The sequence below is a fragment of the Pseudonaja textilis genome, chromosome 1, assembly GCF_049901715.1.
Source record: "Pseudonaja textilis isolate UNSWEBS1 chromosome 1, rPseTex1.2, whole genome shotgun sequence".
Taxonomy (NCBI): Eukaryota; Metazoa; Chordata; class Lepidosauria; order Squamata; family Elapidae; genus Pseudonaja; species Pseudonaja textilis.
The window spans coordinates 194,088,826-194,106,686 of NC_141990.1; the positions used below are offsets into that span (position 1 = coordinate 194,088,826).

The 17,861-nt window shown below is 36.9% G+C and overlaps 1 protein-coding gene across 8 annotated transcripts in view; it reads left to right on the forward strand.

Annotated features, from left to right (window-relative positions):
• RBMS1 (RNA binding motif single stranded interacting protein 1) overlaps positions 1 to 17,861 on the forward strand; it is a 139,740-nt gene that overhangs the window by 110,945 nt on the left and 10,934 nt on the right. For 4 of the 8 annotated variants that reach the window (XM_087920098.1, XM_026697166.2, XM_087920099.1 and 1 more), the window contains exons 5-9: positions 2,092 to 2,249; positions 5,062 to 5,141; positions 16,535 to 16,650; positions 17,614 to 17,663; positions 17,750 to 17,843. In XM_087920098.1, coding sequence (XP_087776224.1) covers positions 2,092 to 2,249; positions 5,062 to 5,141; positions 16,535 to 16,650; positions 17,614 to 17,663; positions 17,750 to 17,843 — 498 coding nt within the window. The remainder of the gene's footprint in view (positions 1 to 2,091; positions 2,250 to 5,061; positions 5,142 to 16,534; positions 16,651 to 17,613; positions 17,664 to 17,749; positions 17,844 to 17,861) is intronic. The other 4 variants (XM_087920097.1, XM_026697167.2, XM_087920096.1 and 1 more) reach the window with 1 other exon arrangement.

The window sequence follows — 17,861 nt, forward strand, 5'->3', positions numbered from 1 at the left end:
AATGGGGTAAAACTCATTTAACAAATGTCTCACTTAGCAACATAATTTTTGGGCTCAATTATGGTTGTAAGTTGAGGACATGTATATCAATTAAAAAAGCAACAAACTATCTAAATCTGGTCAGATATTCAAAAATAAATTTACCTGTGGCTCATTGTTCAAGGTAATTCCATAAGGTAGGTGTCACCTGAAAAAAAAGGAACAATGTATGTCCCTAATCTAGCTTCTTACCATGAGATAACAAATCAAGACGTAGGGAATTATATCCATAGTTGCTGCTGTTCGTTTCTCAGAATAATTAATTTTGGGCCTGGATTCTGTTTATAAATATCGAAGTCTTGATCTCATCAATAAAGCTTTGTAATATTTTCTGTACCTGTTATTTTTCTTAGGCCACTTCAAATAAACAGAAGTTAGAAATTATGCATACAAGTTCCTGGTCCTTAAGTTACAAGGCCATAGCATAGAAAATATGTTTCTAAAAAGAATAGGCTCTGTGTGTTGGGGGAGGGGAGAGAGAGGGGGAGGGAGAGCGCTAGCTTTTAATAAGACACTGTGATTCAGGAATGAATTCTGTTTAATTTTGCATCTTGAAGCATAATTCACGATGTGCATAAAGGCAGTGACTATGATGAAATCGTTATCTTTGCTTGTTACAATTACTGTAGTAATGGTATTTTATTTTTATATTTTAAGAAAAACACTGAAAGTTTCATATGTTACCATCTTCATTATATATCAATAGTGAAAGGATAATATAAAATACCTTAAAAGATACAAATGCATCACATTGCTAGATTCCTAAACATGCAGTAACCCTTGTTTTTCTAAACTGGGATACCTTCATCAGATTGCAAAGATTAAAAACTTATTCAAATCTGAATATTTTCCCAAAGTAATCTTATTCATTGTTTTATCTCCAATACTTTTATATCTTATGTCTTTTGCAAATGGTCATTCAGAATTTATGGCACATAAACTATGATTTTTAATTGGATTTGCTTTGTTATTACATGTGAGTTAGTCGATTTAATATTTTTATAGAGCTGGAGCCAGAGGAAAGTGTGTGTGTGTATGTGTGCTTGTTTATGTGTTTATAGCAAAAGCTGATTTCCCTCTTGTGCTTTTTCCCTTATAACCTTCCAGGCCTTAAAAATGCTCTCTAGTCATGCACTGCAGCATAGATGGCAAAAGAAGAATGAGGTTTTTTTAAAAAAAAAAAATCTGGCAAGGGTAGTTCTCATAAATGAATCCCACATATTCTTTGCCATTAGCGAAGGAGGGAGGGAGAGAGAGAAGATTGAACTAAGAAAAAGAAAATGTAAGCATAGTATTTTTGAATAAGTTTGAATCTAAATATTTTCTTGAAAATCTGTGTGTCCCCTTTAAGCCTCCAGCTACCCACATATTTTAAGGACTCCAGGTGTGGCTTTTCCTGGGGATGTTGACAGTGCCATTAATAACATCTGTGTCTGAGAAGAAGAATCTTCATCTTGCTTAATAGAGATTTTGAACACAAGGCATGAATTTTGACCCTCTGCATCATTATGATGGATGCTTCTTCAAAGACATTTTTATAATATAAAAAAAGGAGGCAAACAGCATACATGTCAACTTTTATCTTTTGTTTTTCATGTGAATCAGCCTAATCAGCTAGTTATAATTGAGATAATAGTGTGTTGTTGTGGGGGGAGGGTATTAAGCAGCACCCAGCCTTCCATCTTTGCTTTCTATGCCATTCTGGAGCAAATGCTTCTCCTTTTATTAGATTTTTTTTTCATTTGAATGTAATTGTAGAGATAATAATAGCTTACATTATCACAAGAAGGAAGAGCTTCATGCTGTGAATGCTGGTAGCAATGAATAGATGTAATCATAGGTTTTGGACACAACCATTTCTTTAGAGAAGTTTCATTGATCTCCATTGAAGCTTGGTAGACTGCTGTTTGATGACTTCAGAATTAAAAGTTTGTTGGCTGTAGCCTATATTATTATTAGATTCACTTTATTCTGGAGACTTTGGTAATAATCTTATATTCTGTATGGCTCATAACTGTAACAACTAATAAAATATTTTTAATTGCTTTTCAGCAACAGGAGCAGGATCCAACTAATTTATATATTTCAAATTTGCCACTTTCAATGGATGAACAAGAGCTTGAGAACATGCTAAAACCTTTTGGACAAGTTATCTCAACAAGAATACTTCGTGATTCCAATGGCACAAGTCGTGGAGTTGGCTTTGCAAGGTAGGGTGCCATTCGTGTAATTTTTTGAAATGGTGTTTCTTCTGAAGTCTTCGGTGCTCTTTGAACTTGGCAGTTTGCTCACAGATGTCTCATTACCCAACTAGATAACATTATCAGGGCACTGTTGATGTTTCCTAGTTGGCTAATGACACATCTGTGAGCAAACAACCAGCCTGACCTACGTACATTTTCTTCTGTTGGATTGAGCATTCCAGTTGCATCACATTTCTTCAGTAAAGGAGCAAAGAGATGCTGAGCTGGGATACACTGTCTGGCTTTGCTAAAGAAAAATGAATTTGATTCAAAGATGATCATTTGAACAAACAGTACTGGCTCAACCAATTGGTCAAAAATATTCAACCATCTGAAAAGGGGTGAGATATTTATATGAAGTGTGTGTGTGTATCTATATATCTATATAACTCTATATCTATATCTATACACACACACACACACACACATATGTGTGTGTGTGTGTGTGTGTGTGTGTGTGTTGATAGAATCATGTACTGTTTGTATCTAAATGAAATAAGTCTTGGTTCCTAGGAAGCAAAGTTTCCCTTCATTTTTATTTGCTATTGTAAGGTTCAATTTAACTTTCATTGGGTTGCAATTCAGCGGCAGGCGATCACTTACATAAGAGCAGTTTAGATTGCTGTCAGACAAGTAGTTAATTGACAGGAAGTTCCATTTGTGTGCTTTTATGAGTGAATATTATAATCAATTAAATGGCTTTTTATGTAGAAAAAAATTCAGAAGTATTACAAATACTTGACTTTTGAACAAGCAGAACAGAAATGTATTGATGCTTTTTTGTGTTAGAGAAGACTCTGAAGAATACTATGGATAACCAAAAGAACAAGTAAATGGATCACAGAACAAATCAATGTGCATTCTCATCTTGCCTTTTCTCAGCTATTCCTGGAAGGTTTCATTCAGCAACTGTTGAAGAATCATAAATATCTCACACTTGTCATAGTTCATAAGACTGCTTTTAAAATGTCTCATAGAACAAATCAATCCAGAGTTCTCAATCAAGGCACAAATGATCAGGCTCATCTGGTCATTTTTAATAGATTTTTTTTTAACCCTACCATTGTTGTTTTGGACACATTATGTGAAGATGTGGCTCCTTTAAAAGTCCATAATGTTGGGGATGGGTACATAGTTAGGACATCTGAAAGGCCCAGTTAGGAATATGTACTGTATCATATATGTATCAATTAATATGATCATTTTAGGTTGATCATTTGTACCTCAAGAACTTCGGATCTATTTGTCATAATGATCCATTTGTTTGTTTTATAGAATCATAGAAAATTGATAACAAGAAAAGACCCGGTGGTCCATCAAGTCTGCCCTTTGAGTGGTTTATTGTTTTTGAATTATTTTTAATTAATTATTTGATTATTACATTTTATTTTTATTTGTTTTTGTTGGATATAGACATGATATAGACATATAGACCTAAGCATGTTTAAACTCAGTTACTGATGATTAACCCACTACCTCTGCTGGAAATTGGTTCCAAGCTTTCACTAGTCTTTCTGTGAAGTAATAACTCTATTTTTGCTTTTAAATTTCTCAGTTTGAGGTTGTGCCCGCATGTCCTTGATTTTTGCTAAATATTGAAAATACTGCCTTCTAGAACCTTATTTACACCCTTAATATATTTCACTTCTGTCCACAGGCTGTACATATTCAGTTCCTCCGGTATCCTGATACGTTTTGTCCCTCAGACTTTGCACTATCCACCATCTCTGGACTTATCAATATCTTTTTTTTAAAGTCAGGTCTCCAGAAGTGGCACAGTATTCTAAATGGGGTTAACTAAAGCCCTATGTCGTGGGATTAGGATCTCCTTTTTCCTGCTGACAATCCCTCTAGAGATTTCTGGACTATTCATTATATTCTCAGGAATCTGCTCCAATACCAACATACAAAAGTGTGATCAAAAATTAGTCTTTTGCAACTTTAAGATTGGGACAACCTGCTTCATGAACTGTGGTGGCGCAATGGTCAGATGCAGTATCGCAGTCTAACTCTGCCCACAGCCAGGAGTTTACTTCTGAGAGGATTTCAAGTTGACTCATCCTTTCATCCTTGCAAAGTTAGTAAAATGAAGACCCAGATTGTTAGGAGCAATATGCTAATTCTGTAAAACTGCTTAGAGAGGGCTGTAAAGCATTGTGAAGTGGTATATAGGTCTAAGTGCTATTGCTATTCATACACCCATAAATAAGAAAGCTCCACAGGCTTGTAATAGGAGAGGGCAGCCCCCTGGACATAGCCTGGCAGAATAGGGGAAATTAAACCTTCAGTGTTCTTCATTAAAGAAAGCCCCTCTTAGAAGAGGGAAAGTGAAGCTGAGGCATCCAGTTAAGTGCAGTTATATAAACCTAGGAAGCTGCCTGAAACTGAATCCTTCTAACTATATTAACTACCTCAAGTGTCAGGAAACTAGGTTAGGCGCTGTGAAAATGAGCCTTGGGCTTCTGCATTCTCTCGTTCACTTCCAGTTTGTCAGAAAATTGAAGGTAGCTCAGGGGAGGAAATATCAGTATTTACAGGGGAAAGAAAGCATAGAAATGTAATGCTTGGCCAGTCGTGCTAATCTTTGATTTTACCTTCTGCCTGAATCAAACCAACAATTTCATCAGATGATTGTAATCATACAGGAAAAGAACTGAAACTATTATTTGTTTGTTTATAACATTTATTGGCCACCCATCTTACCACAGGGGAATTCTGGACTTAGTTGTATTAATGGACATTAATACATCAATACACTTTCTATATTTTTTTTACACAGGATGGAATCAACAGAGAAATGTGAAGCAGTGATTGCTCATTTCAATGGAAAATTTATTAAAACCCCACCAGGAGTTTCTGGTAAGTGGTGTGCGTGTGTGTTGTTTGTTTATGTGTGCACGTTTGTTCATTCCTTGGAAAATGGACAGTTAATGAGTCTTAGAACTAGAGTATAAAAAGTGGAGGCAAAACAGAAATGTGGGTGTTACGTCATCTTTTTTTTTTTTTTTTAAGCAAAATGATCCTGTTCCCTTTGGGGTGCTAATCAGACTCGGGAAGAAAGATAGAAGGAAGGGGAGGGAGAGAGGGAGGGAGGGAGGACGGAGAGCGCCTTCCGGTTCCCACCCTCCTCTGATAATCCCTCCCTTATTATCTTAATTAACATGAGAAGATTGCTAGCCCGGGGCCAATTCAAGCCAATCCCTTTTGAACATGCAAACAGTCCATTCTTCTCTTAGCAGACAGTCATGTGGACAGACACGACTTGTGAATTCGGCTATTGTCAGTGGCGCTGGCCATTCTTCTGTAGCACTTTTCTTGTACATCGAGTACCCTTTTGTGGAAATTTTCACATGGTTGCAGAAACTCTGAAAAGGTTGTTGTATGTGAACAGGGAGATTATGGATACTGTTGCCTCTGGCGTTCAACTATTCAGTAGTGCAAGCATTATTTATTCCACTTACTGTAACCAAAAGGAGACCAGATGGAAGACTAATACCATGATAATATTCTAGCACTAAGGTATATATTACGGTACTTCAAATCCCTGTGGCTGTAACTAAATAATTCTGGAATATGTGTGCAGGAAGAGGAAGGATCAAATGAGTCTTCAGTTTTTAATTAGCTCACTTCTTTGCATAGATTTGTTTGCTTGCTAGCATTGTATATGACACTTCATATGAAACTTTGGTATCCATCCATATACAGTATATGCTTAGTTGAAGCTGATTGTGTGGTTTTTCTTTTCCTTCCTTCCTTCCTTCCTTCCTTCCTTCCTTCCTTCCTTCCTTCCTTCCTTCCTTCCTTGCTGCTGCTGCTGTACATGCCACAGTATTTTGTATGTTACTATTGCAAAGGCAAGGGGAGGAATCATAAGAGTTAATAAAAATTAATATATTCATTCATTGCTATTAAAATCCCAGCCCATTTTGTGATGGGCAGCTCTCATGATAGCTCATAATACTGCCGGAAGTGAACACCCTTTTATTGTCAACATCTGCAGAAACAGAGTAACATATTTCTTTATTGAATTAAAAAATAAAAATAATAAATCAGAAGTGAAGTGCAGGGTAAGAAGAGCACTTACTACATCCACCAACCAATCGACCAATCAACAAGAAAGCCTTTTTTTCTACTTTCCAGTGATATTACAATGATACGACATTGGGAAGAGCAGGAGAAAGAACTGGATGTAATTGTGATTTAGCTGATAATTGTTATATGTCCAAACCATACTGTCAGTTTTGTAGAATTTCTTAACAAATTTATGTTCTTTTTCCATCTTCTTAACATGATTGTTCCTTTGCTCATTGATGTTCTCTGCGAATTCAGCCACTTTTGAGTGGCCTCATGCTGACCAGAAGGACATAGCTTTGTGGGAGAAGTAAATAAAATTAAGGCAAACTCTTCTAATTGCTAAGGAATTTGTGATGGTCCCTTTGGCTGCTATCCTTTGTAAATTCTCTTTGGCTGCCTGGAGAGCGATGATTTGATTAAAGTTATGGGGAATTAACAGTTGGGTTTCTGAAATTCATTACAACCTTCCAATGATTAACTCTGACTCTTCCCAGAGTATTGAGGTTGATAGTGTATATGTGATAACAGTTTACTGCTGAACCTTTAAAATAAAAAGAAACTTAAATAGCTTGTGGCCATTGTCTCAGATAGAATAAGCTAGATTTTATCTTTAATGTTGAAAACAGTATTTGCTAATGCATGAAGAGTAAGTAGACTTGAGTTTTAATGCAAGAAAGTATAACATGGCAATCACCTAATAAGGTTTTAATATGTATGCTTTGTCCTTAAAAGTAATAGATTAATGGATTTGCTATCTTTTATCTTTATTGTTTGTTTTATTGATTTTGTTATATTTTTGTATTATTGTAAGTCATCCAGAGTTATTAAGAATTGGGCAGTATATATGTTTAATAAATTATCATTAGTCACACACAATCACTTGAGACTTTCAAGAAGAGACTGGACTGCCATCTGTCACAAATTGTGTAGGGTCTCCCGCTTGGGCGGGGGGTTGGGCTAGATGACCTACAAGGTCCCTTCCAACTCTGATTTATCTATTATCAGCCAGATGTTTAGACTGGATTTGGCATTTTTTCTAGTCCTTTCCAAGGATCTGGGATAGGCAGATATTATTGTTTAATAAGTAATATTAATGGTATTGTCGCAGAATGTAAGCTGTTCCAAGTAAGGCTGCATTTTGCAATTGAGTGGTGATTTTGTCAGTGCTGATGGTGTTCAAATGGTGCTCCAGATATTTTGAGATTGCACCCAAGGCATCTATTATTAGTAGTACTAATTTTGCTTTCTTTTGCCACAGTTGTTTTTCTCCAGTTCTTTCTCTTCTACTCTGCTGTCTTGACGTATTGAAGTATACACTATAGTGCCCAAACCTTTTTGTCTTCCTTATCAGCAATTGGTAAATTGTTATCTGTAGCAACAATGTGAAGTCACAGCTGCCTGATCTTTAACTTTTATTGTTGTTGGCATTGAGTTCTTCCAAGAATCTAGGATGTCATAATGTATCAGAGTAGTCTATGTGTGAATCCAAGCAGAGGTTCCTTTTACAACTGACAGTTGCAAATTTTGTCAATGCACAGATTTTCTAAGTGCTACCTAAGATTTTTTGGTGAGATTTTCACTGATATGCTATAATCTTTCAGCTTTAATTTTGTGATCTTGATACTCCGTGAACTTCTTCGATTCTTTTTTTTCTATTCTACTATCCCCTTATATTGCTGCCTCAGTTATCTGTACTTGATTCTTTTTCAACATATACCTATCTGGTATATAATTATTATGGCCTGTTGCAGTCAACCAGCTGTTCAGAAGGGATTTGACACTCTTGTCCATCTGTTGAATTCTTTCCAAGGACCTAGAATAGGCAGGTGTAGATGTTTGATGGTGTTAGAGGTATCTTTGCAGGATGTAAGCTGTTCTGCTTAAAACTGTTTTTTGCAATTGACTGGTGGTGAATTTGTCAATGCCGATGGTGTTCAAGTGGTACTCCAGTTGATTTGGGATGGCATCCAAGGTACCAAGTTTGGTACTAACTTTAATTTCTTTTACCACAGTCAGTCTATTTCTATTTGCAAGCCTTTGTATTTTGGTATCTTCTCCAGTTCTTTTTCTTCTATCCTGCTATCTCCAAATATTGCCACATCTGTTATGCAGACTTTTTTTTTATCTTTCTTATCAACAGTTGTTAATTCTGGGATGTTATATGGCAGGTGCCTCCCTGTTAGAAGTCCCAAAGCCCCTTAGCTTCTTCATTTTCTATTACTTTATCTCTTTTATGGTCTTACCAGTTCTTGCTTACAAGCAAAAGGTATTTCTTGCAGATCGTCCAATGCACCATTGTTGCTACTTTGTTGTGCCGTTGTTTTTAGTCAATCTGCAGAATCTTCTTGCAGCAGCTAAATAGGTAGTCCACTGTTTCTCAGGTTCTTCGCAGAGGCAGCACTTGCTATCTGTCGCTGCCTTCTCAATTCTGGCTTTTTATGCATTTGTTCTTAATAATGGTTGTTTTTGTGCAGCCAGAATTAGCCCCCTCTGTCTCTTTCTTCAACTTTCCTCCTCTTAGCCATTTCCAGCTCTTGCTTTCCCTGCTATTCTTTAACTGTACCGGCCATGTAATGCTTTGCCTTCCCATGATTACTTTCTGTTCTTCGTTTGGTCTTTCTTATAGGCAAGTTTGGTCTCTCCGGTACTCAGCAGGCCTTCCTGGTATACTAGGTTCAGTGCATCTTCTTCATTATCCTTAACAAAAACTTCTTGTGCCCTTTTTTCTTCTTCAATCGTCCGATATACTTGCAAGATTCCACACCCACCCATTTTCCTTGGTAAATAGAGTCTGTCAACGTTGCTGCATGGACGAAGGGCATGATGCATTGTCATTATTTTTCCGGTCCTTTAGTTCTGCTTGAATCTAGTCCACCATTCCAGCTGTGTATCTAATGACTGGAATTGGCCAAGTGTTGATTGTCTTGATGGTATTTCCTTAAAGTTTGGACTCTTAAGGTCTTCTTCACTCTCCTGAGGTATTCATTTCTAACCTTTTTCTTGGCTTTGTTGTGCTTGATGCCAGCCTGAAGGATGCCCAAATATTTATAGTGACCATCTTCATCCAGACTCTTCATGTTATTTACATAGGACATCTTGGTTACTTTAGCTTTCAACATTTTCCCCACTTGGTGGTAAGCAGGGCGGGCACATTTGTCCAGTCCAAACTCTATTGCAGTATCTTAACTATACTATGTGGGCATGTAGAGCAGCGATTCTATTTCAGATGGTGTATTTCCATACAGTTTCAAGTCGTCCATGTAAAGGACATGGGATATTAGTATTATTATTATTAAGGTATTAATAGTAATAATTTAGTTAATTATCAAATTTATGTATTAGTTTAATATCCAGCTGACCGACATAAGATGCAATCAACTCTCTAGAGCTAGACAAAAGACTTTTGTCTTCTTTTCCCCGTGCCTCCTCTAATAGCATCAGATTCCTTGCTTGTGTGTATATGTCTGCATAGTTTCTGAGTAATGGTCTGAATTTGAACTGTTTGAAGTTGATATCTCTGTTTTGAGCTTGAAACAGCTGTTTTGCGTTCAAAACAGTTGTTTTGCTTTTTAAATTGATTGTTTTGGGGCACTTTGGAATGACTGAAATAGATTCTTTCAAATAGTTATTTTGAACTCAAAACACAGCTGTTTGAATTCAAAATGGTTTGCATTCAGAACGTCTTACACATTGCCACTTCTGACCTGTCTTGTACTCTTCTGATGTCTGGCTGGCTTCTTTTTAAATTCAGATTCACTGTGCTGCTTGGCATAGTGAAAAGGGCAAGGTTTGCTTCACTCCAGCTTCAGAAGAGGTAGCAGTTACTGTCTGTTAGCAGCACAGCTTATTTCTGCGTAGGACCAAGGATAAAATACATTGAATATAAATAAATCTGCCCAAAAGCAAATTCCTGCTAACGGAGGACTGTTGGCTAAATCAGCAGCCTTGATTTGGACGAGAACAGAGGAGTCGGGACATGTTACTGAACAGATTTGGATGGAAAACCATCCAAAAAAGTCGTCTGTCATATCCTTCGAAGCTGAAAAAAACATCTAGAATCCGATGCAAAATGGTCAGATAGGTTGACAGGAGAAAAAGCTGGGACTCTCAGATAGCGAGATGTTTAGGAAACTCTGAACAAACGCTTCTAAGAAAATCGGGTCGGACATTCTCTCTCTTTTTTTATAACCATTGAACTTTGTAAGAAATATTTGTTTAGAAATGTTTTTATACTAAAGTGTGCAAATGAAGTACTTGGAAGCTTTGATACCTGTCCCATTCACAAAAAAGCTACAACTATAGAAGTTCCTAAACAGAATCGTAGCCTAGGCAAGTGACAGTCAGAATGGTAATATATCTATTAACCCTATGCCTTTAACTTAGCACTGTACAGACATAGGATTAAAAACAGTAATTCATACTATAACATACTATAAACATTTCTGAAATCACCTTAGAGAATAAGGAAACTCTAAAGTAAAAAGGTCCCTGTCAGTCTACAATATTAGGGTTATTCAGAAAGAACTAAGGAAGCATGAAAACCTATTCAATTCTTGCTGTCGTTGGAACAGAATAGTTGTAAGACTAAAGAAAGTTGGTAGTGTTAATGGGAATATGTATGAAGGTACAGTAGCTGCAAGAGCCATTGTTAGAAACAAGGACAAATTTAGAGAAAGGAGGAAATCAAAACTTATATGTGTGAAATTAGTGTTCAGATAAGGACTACAGGAACAAACCAGCCTAGTTTTTCCCCTGCCACTCCATTCAGTACAATGATCCACTGTACTGAAAAAAAACACTGACAGGGATTGCCATCAATGATTGACAGTATTGACTGTTCAGGGTCCTCCCACAGACACCTAAGTCTAAGGCTTCCTCTAGGCATCCCACTTGCTACCGCTCCATAATGTGCAATCTAGAAGGAAACACTTAGTTGCATAGTGTTAATTGTGTGGTGGAGAGCATGCAAATAATGGTTGGGACTTGCTACCCAAATGCACTAAAACAAGGCAAAAATGTTCCTGAATGTGGAGAAAAAGGAAGGAATATCATTGAGGCAGGTGCAGCTCTCATTCCTGTTTTTTAAATAAACTGAAGTCCTGGTTTGTGAGTCCAGTTTCTTAAGCTTGTTTAAAATGAATCCCAGTCAGAGGAACACAGCTGTAAATAGACTGTGGTTAAAGTCCTATAACATGTTGTGTTTCTGAGCAAACCAGACAATTGAGTAGAACTCAAGAAATCTGCACCAAGCAGAGTTTAATGAAGGGAAATAAAGGAGATTGTAAACTGTTGGGGCATAGAGTCATGTAATCCAGTAGCCAAGAATAGGACAGAAATTTGTATAATTTCATTCCAGAATTCTTGGTACTCAGTTCTCCATATGCAAGGTTAAGTGGGATTTATATCCTTACAGCATGGAGGGCAGCACAATGGCTATAATAGTAATAGCAACAGCATTTAGGCTTATATACCATTCCACAGCACTTTACAACACTCTCTGGATGGTTTACAATATAAACAGTATTTTGCATATTGCCCCCAATAATCTGGGTCCTCATTTTACCAACCTTGGAGGGATTGAAGGCTGATTTATCCCTGAGCCCCATCAGGATCAAAGTGCAGCTGTGGGAGGGGGAGGAGGGGGAGGAGGAAGAAGAAGAGGAAGAGGAGGAGGAGGAGGAGGAGGAGGAGGAGGAGGAGGAAGAAGAAGAAGAAGAAGAAGAAGAAGAAGAAGAAGAAGAAGAAGAAGAAGAAGAAGAAGAAGAAGAAGAAGAAGAAGAAGAAGAAGAAGAAGAAGAAGAAGAAGAAGAAATAATTATTGTTCCATTTACATCCAACTTTTCCTCATCTGTTCCTGGGATATTTCATTCAGCAACGTCTGGAGAATGATAAATATCTCACCTTTGCTGTAATATGCAAGACTGCTTTTAAAATGTTCTTTTAAAAAAACAAATCCGTCCAGTTTACCCAGTTTGTCTAGGGAGCCAGTTTCATATAGTGAGAGGGGTGACTAGAGCTATGCCTCCAGGGCCCTCTCCCACTCCTGAGGTACCCCATGTTCTGCTTAACAACCTGCATGTTCATTTAACAGTTCATTGAAGAGAGTAGGGATGGGAGGTCATTAGGTAGATGCTTCACCTAATGGCTGTTGCAGCATGCAACTGGTCATATCTCGAGGGCTGCCTTAAGCAACATAATATGGTTTAATAATGTACAGTTAAAAATCTGGGGGAGGAGAGGAGGAATTCATTCTTTCGCTGATTATGTTACTAGACATCTGAATCCATTGAAAGTGGTTGCAGATCATGATAAAATAATTTTCAATCTAATTTGTATGCTAAAATTATATTTCTTGCTAAATTACCTTTCTGCTAAAAAATTTCTGTGCGTGTTTTATTGGAAATGGGGGTTAAATAGGTGTTAGTAAGGAAACTGGCTGAGAACATACTTCTGAATATCTAGCCCAAGTAATGTAATCTGAGTGTAATTCAGTCTAATCCCTGTCTTTATATTCTATAAAAACAACAAACTGATTTTCCTGAAAATTGATAAATTACCGGAACTCACAGATAAGGGAGAAATCGCAAACAACAAAACAATTGTTCAGAACAATTTTAGCATTGTTCACTGTAGAAATGTATAGTAAAGAAATAATTCCCCCTACAGCATGTCTTATCATTATAAATAGCATTCAATTCAGTTCAAAGCATCATGTGAAATGCAAATTCCTGCATTCTTAATGCAAAATGGCAGCTGGAGTGGTTGGGATGATCAGACATCCCAGAATTTTCAAGCTTATGGTTTACATCATTCATATATTTCAAGTCAGGGTTTATATACTGTAGTCTATCGGATGTTGTTTGCTGAAAATCAGTGAAGCAAGAAAATTATTAGCTAAAAGTATTAACAACCGATTTTATAGTTGTGCTTCTACGGATTCATTAAGTGTATTACAAGGAAAGCGGGGAACAGCTGTGTTTTAGTCAAAATAGTTCTGTTCAGTCAGCCATTCTATGATAAAATCTGAAGAAAAATGGAGCCACTAAAAGCCCACGTAAAAGTCAACAGGAAGAAAGCTAATTGCATCTCCTGGGGGAAAGAAATTCCATATATATAGTGTCACTGCCAAAAAGGACCTTTTTTTGTATCTGCCAGTTTCCACCCATCATGTTTGTAGCTGATACATTCTTCTTACTGTGAACTTTACAGTTCAAATTACATTTGCAAACTATTTTCAGGTATTCATTCATCATTCTATCTTCCCATACAGAAATACTTAAAAATTAAAGCATTATCAAGATTCAGTCTTTCCGAGCTTAAAGCAATCTTCTCCCACTTCCCCATGGTTTATAATAGAATTTCTTAGAATTCCTAGCCATTGACCATGAAATTAGATAAAAACTTCAGTTTATAGTCAACATGTTAACGTATTACAAACTCGTAAAATATAGTCTGTCAGAGTTGGAAGGTTCTTGAGATCTTCTAGTCCAATCCTCTATTCATACCCTATACCATTTCAAAAGGTGACTATCTAGTCTCTTTAAAAACCTCCAGTTATGGACCACCCACAATTTCTGAAGGCAAGGTGTTCTACTGGCTAATAGTTCTCAATGTCAGGAAATTTCACCTTAGTTATAGGTTGGATCTCTCTTTGATTAGTTTCCATCCGTTGTTGTCTTTGTAATTCTGATTTAAAGGGCAGAAATGGATGGATGGATTTGCCCTCAAGCCATCTATATTTGCCCTCAAACCATGTAGGTGGATGTAATTTATCTCAGAATATTCTTTTCAGCAGGAATCCTAGCTACTAGAAAACTGTGTAGGTGGGAATCTTTGAATATATCTGGATCCCCCTAAGGTTGTTTAAACTGTTAGAAACACAAATAGAATTATGATCTGTAGAACGTGCTTATACTATAGCATGCTCACAATTAGCTCTGCAAGATTCTCTTGGATGATGAAAATATTAGACATGTGCCAAAAACAGGCATTATGTGTCATAGAACTGCTTCATAATGTCACCATTTGGGATATATCGTCCAACAGAACACCTAGGTAAACAACAGTCAGTGCATAGCTATATCTTACTGACTTTTTTTTTCCTCAAAAGAAAGGGAAGCAGTTTCCTCCAAATAACAGTAAAATGTGGGGTGTGGGGAATTTATTAAAAGGAATGTAATGGAGGAAGATATTATTGGATAGGAAATGCAGTGTTAGTGACAGTCAAGAAAAAAGAAGGCTGCTACCAGGAAGGAGGGCACTTATTCTGCCTTTCTCTTTTTGTGTAAAGTGTCTCTCTACATACACAGTTTCCTTGTATAGACTTGAATGTTTGACCGTTTGACGCTGCAGAGCATCCTCTATCCATTAAGATTCTCCATACAGATGAGGATGATGAAAAATCAGATACAGGCTGTTCTTAACTTACAAGCATTCAAAGTTACAACGGCATTGAAAAAAGTGATTTACAACTGTTTTTCACACTTATGACCATTGTAGCCTCCCTGTGGGTCACGTGATCAAAATTGGGCCACTTGGCAACTGGAATTTCTTTATGATGGTTGCAGTGCCCCGGGGTCATGTTGATCCCCTTTTGTGAGCCTCCGACAAGCAAAGTCAGTGGGGAAATTGGATTTTCTTAATGACCATGTGCTTTGCTTAATGACCATGTAACAACAGCGATTTGCTTAATAGTTGTGGCAAAAAAGTTATAAAATGGGGCGGCGCTCACTTAATCTTGCTTTGCAGCAGAAATGTTGGGCTCAATTGTGGATGTAAGGCAAGGAACTACCTGTACCTCAACTGGTGCAGAATCTCTACGAATAGGGAAGTTCTCTAGTGTATCATCTGTATTTAGAAGGGAATGAAAGGAGCATGTTGACTAAGCAGGAGTAGAATTTATAAACATTTCTTCGGATTACGAACCGCTGAATTCCCTGGGATGTAATGCAGGTTGATTAAAATGACTTTTTCCCCCTTTCCTTTTTGCAAGAAGAAGAAAACAAAAACAGAAAGATTCTGTTTCAGCATAGGAGTATTCTGTGAATACGGTACATATATAGCAATAGGAGCTGTTGAATTCAGTGAGACGTACGACAGAGTAAATATTACCAGCTTATACTTGCTGAATCCAGATTCCACAAACAGCCTTTTTTCTCTCTGTGTGCACGTATGCCTGTGTATTTTCAAAAGGGTAAATTCAATAAAAGCTAGAAATGTTTGTATCTGAATATGAAGATAGAAGACTCTTGTCTTAAAGAGTCCTGCCTTAAAAATAAATGAGAAAAATTCGAACATGAATGCATTAGAGCAGTGGTTCTCAACATTTTCTTCACCATGAACCCCCTTTAAATATATTTTATGGCTATGGAGTATGGCCACAGACCACCAAGACTTAACTTAACATTTAAAATGTAACATTTGTTCAAGCCTTTGTGGACTTATGGTGATGACATCCAGAGGTCCACAGACCACAGGTTAAGAACCACTGGTTTAGAGCATTTCTCTGTGCCAGTGAATAAATCCTCCACTAGTGTATCTGTATGTCTCGTTATATAACGTACAATTATACATTAAACAGAAAGCGGAAAATTAGTAGTTCAAAATGTATTGAGTTGAAATGAGCATTCTCCTACAGATAGTCCTCGCTTAATGACTAGTTGTTTTATGACTGTTTTATGACTTTGACGTTACAACAGCCACAGAAAGGGGGCTTTACAACACCGTGAATGCATGTGGGATGGGTCAGCTTTACAGTAGGCCCTGATGTTCTGCATTCTTGTGACCATGATTCGCTATGATTTTGCTGGTTTCCACCCATTCACATGAATACATTCACTTAATGACCACTGCGTTCACTTAACAACTACCACAAAAGAGGCCAGAAAATTATTTCTATTTATGGGAGTGCCTCAACTTAATAATTCCAGGATCAGTTAAGGTTGTACATCAAGGACTACCTGTTGCTCTTTATTCATCTTACTGAGTTGGCGGGATATAAAGATAATAGTCCTATTAATTCAGTAAGCTGCACACATTTATGTATACTAGGTTGCTGATCTAGATAATTAAACTAAATCAGGTGGCAGTAAGACCTTTTCAGGGAGTGGGAAGAATATATATCATTTTGTAATCCCAGAGACTAGTACATCAGATTAATCCTAAGGGATTTTGTTTAGCTCCTACAGAACCTTTGTTGTGCAAGTTTGCGGATGGAGGACAAAAAAAGAGACAGAATCAGAACAAATATATACAAAATGGAAGAGCATGGCACAGAGAAGGCGAGGTGAGACTTGTAAGTTCTGATTTCAATCTTTTAATGTTTTGTGTGTGTGTAGATTAAAAAAGAGTAATGTGATTGTACCTTGTTTTGTCATTCCTCTGTATTGTATTGTTCAGTAGGGTTTTACAATTCTGTGCTATTTGCCTTCTTGATCATATAAACATTGAAATTCAAATCATAAATATGCACTCCCTTTTTAGGAATGTTTTATTTCATTTAAATTTTGTTGAAAACCATCTACTGCTCTGTGACTAAGAGCCAAATCAATAAGAACAATAAACAAAATGCAATAGAATTAAAATTGCATGTCAGCAAAGGGAAGAAATGTCAATCAAATACCCTTTAATCAAATCAAACCGTAACCTAATCACAGCACTGTGAAGCAGAATAGCTTCCAAGTCAGGTCAGAAAAGCAAGAGGCATTGGCACACACCTCCAAAGTTTCATAAACGTTTGAAGGCTCTCTTAGTATTTTAGTGAGTTGGTGCCTCAAGGGAAGGAAATCCAACTATTTCTACTCTTGAAAAATACCTTCTTTCCTAGCACACATGTGCAGTCCATATTGTGTGGTTTAACAGCTCAGCTACAAGCTGGCATATGGTTATATGAGCACATCGCTATCATGATTCAGCATATCTGAAAAGTTCAGTAAATAACAAGATATATAGTAGCTGAGATTTGCATGGGCTTTCAAAGCATACTTGTGGAAATGGTGCATTGCACATACTCATTGTGGGATATGCGGCTGAGTGCCAAAACTAACATGTGAAAATATGTTTTGATTGGAACTCTGTATTTTATTGAAAAAGTATGGGAACTCCTAAATACTTTACTTTATGAGTATCAATTATGGTAAAAAAATACTTCTTGAAATACTGCTGTCATTGTATCGTTTTTTTATTAAATCAAACAGGTGGGCTGGTGTTTTGATTGGGTTAGTAAAGTATTGATGGTTAATTCCTCCTTTTCCTAAAGGCTGGGATGACACTCACTTACGATCCAACTACAGCTGCTTTACAAAACGGGTATGTAAATCAAGCACTTAATAAATGCAGTTGATTTTTCTGTGTCTTTTTAAAAGTTAATAATGAAAATATATGTATTTTTTTAGATTTTACCCCTCACCATACAGTATTGCAACAAACAGAATGATCACTCAAACATCTATCACGCCATATATAGCTTCTCCAGTTTCTACATACCAGGTGCGTATTTCAAGGTTA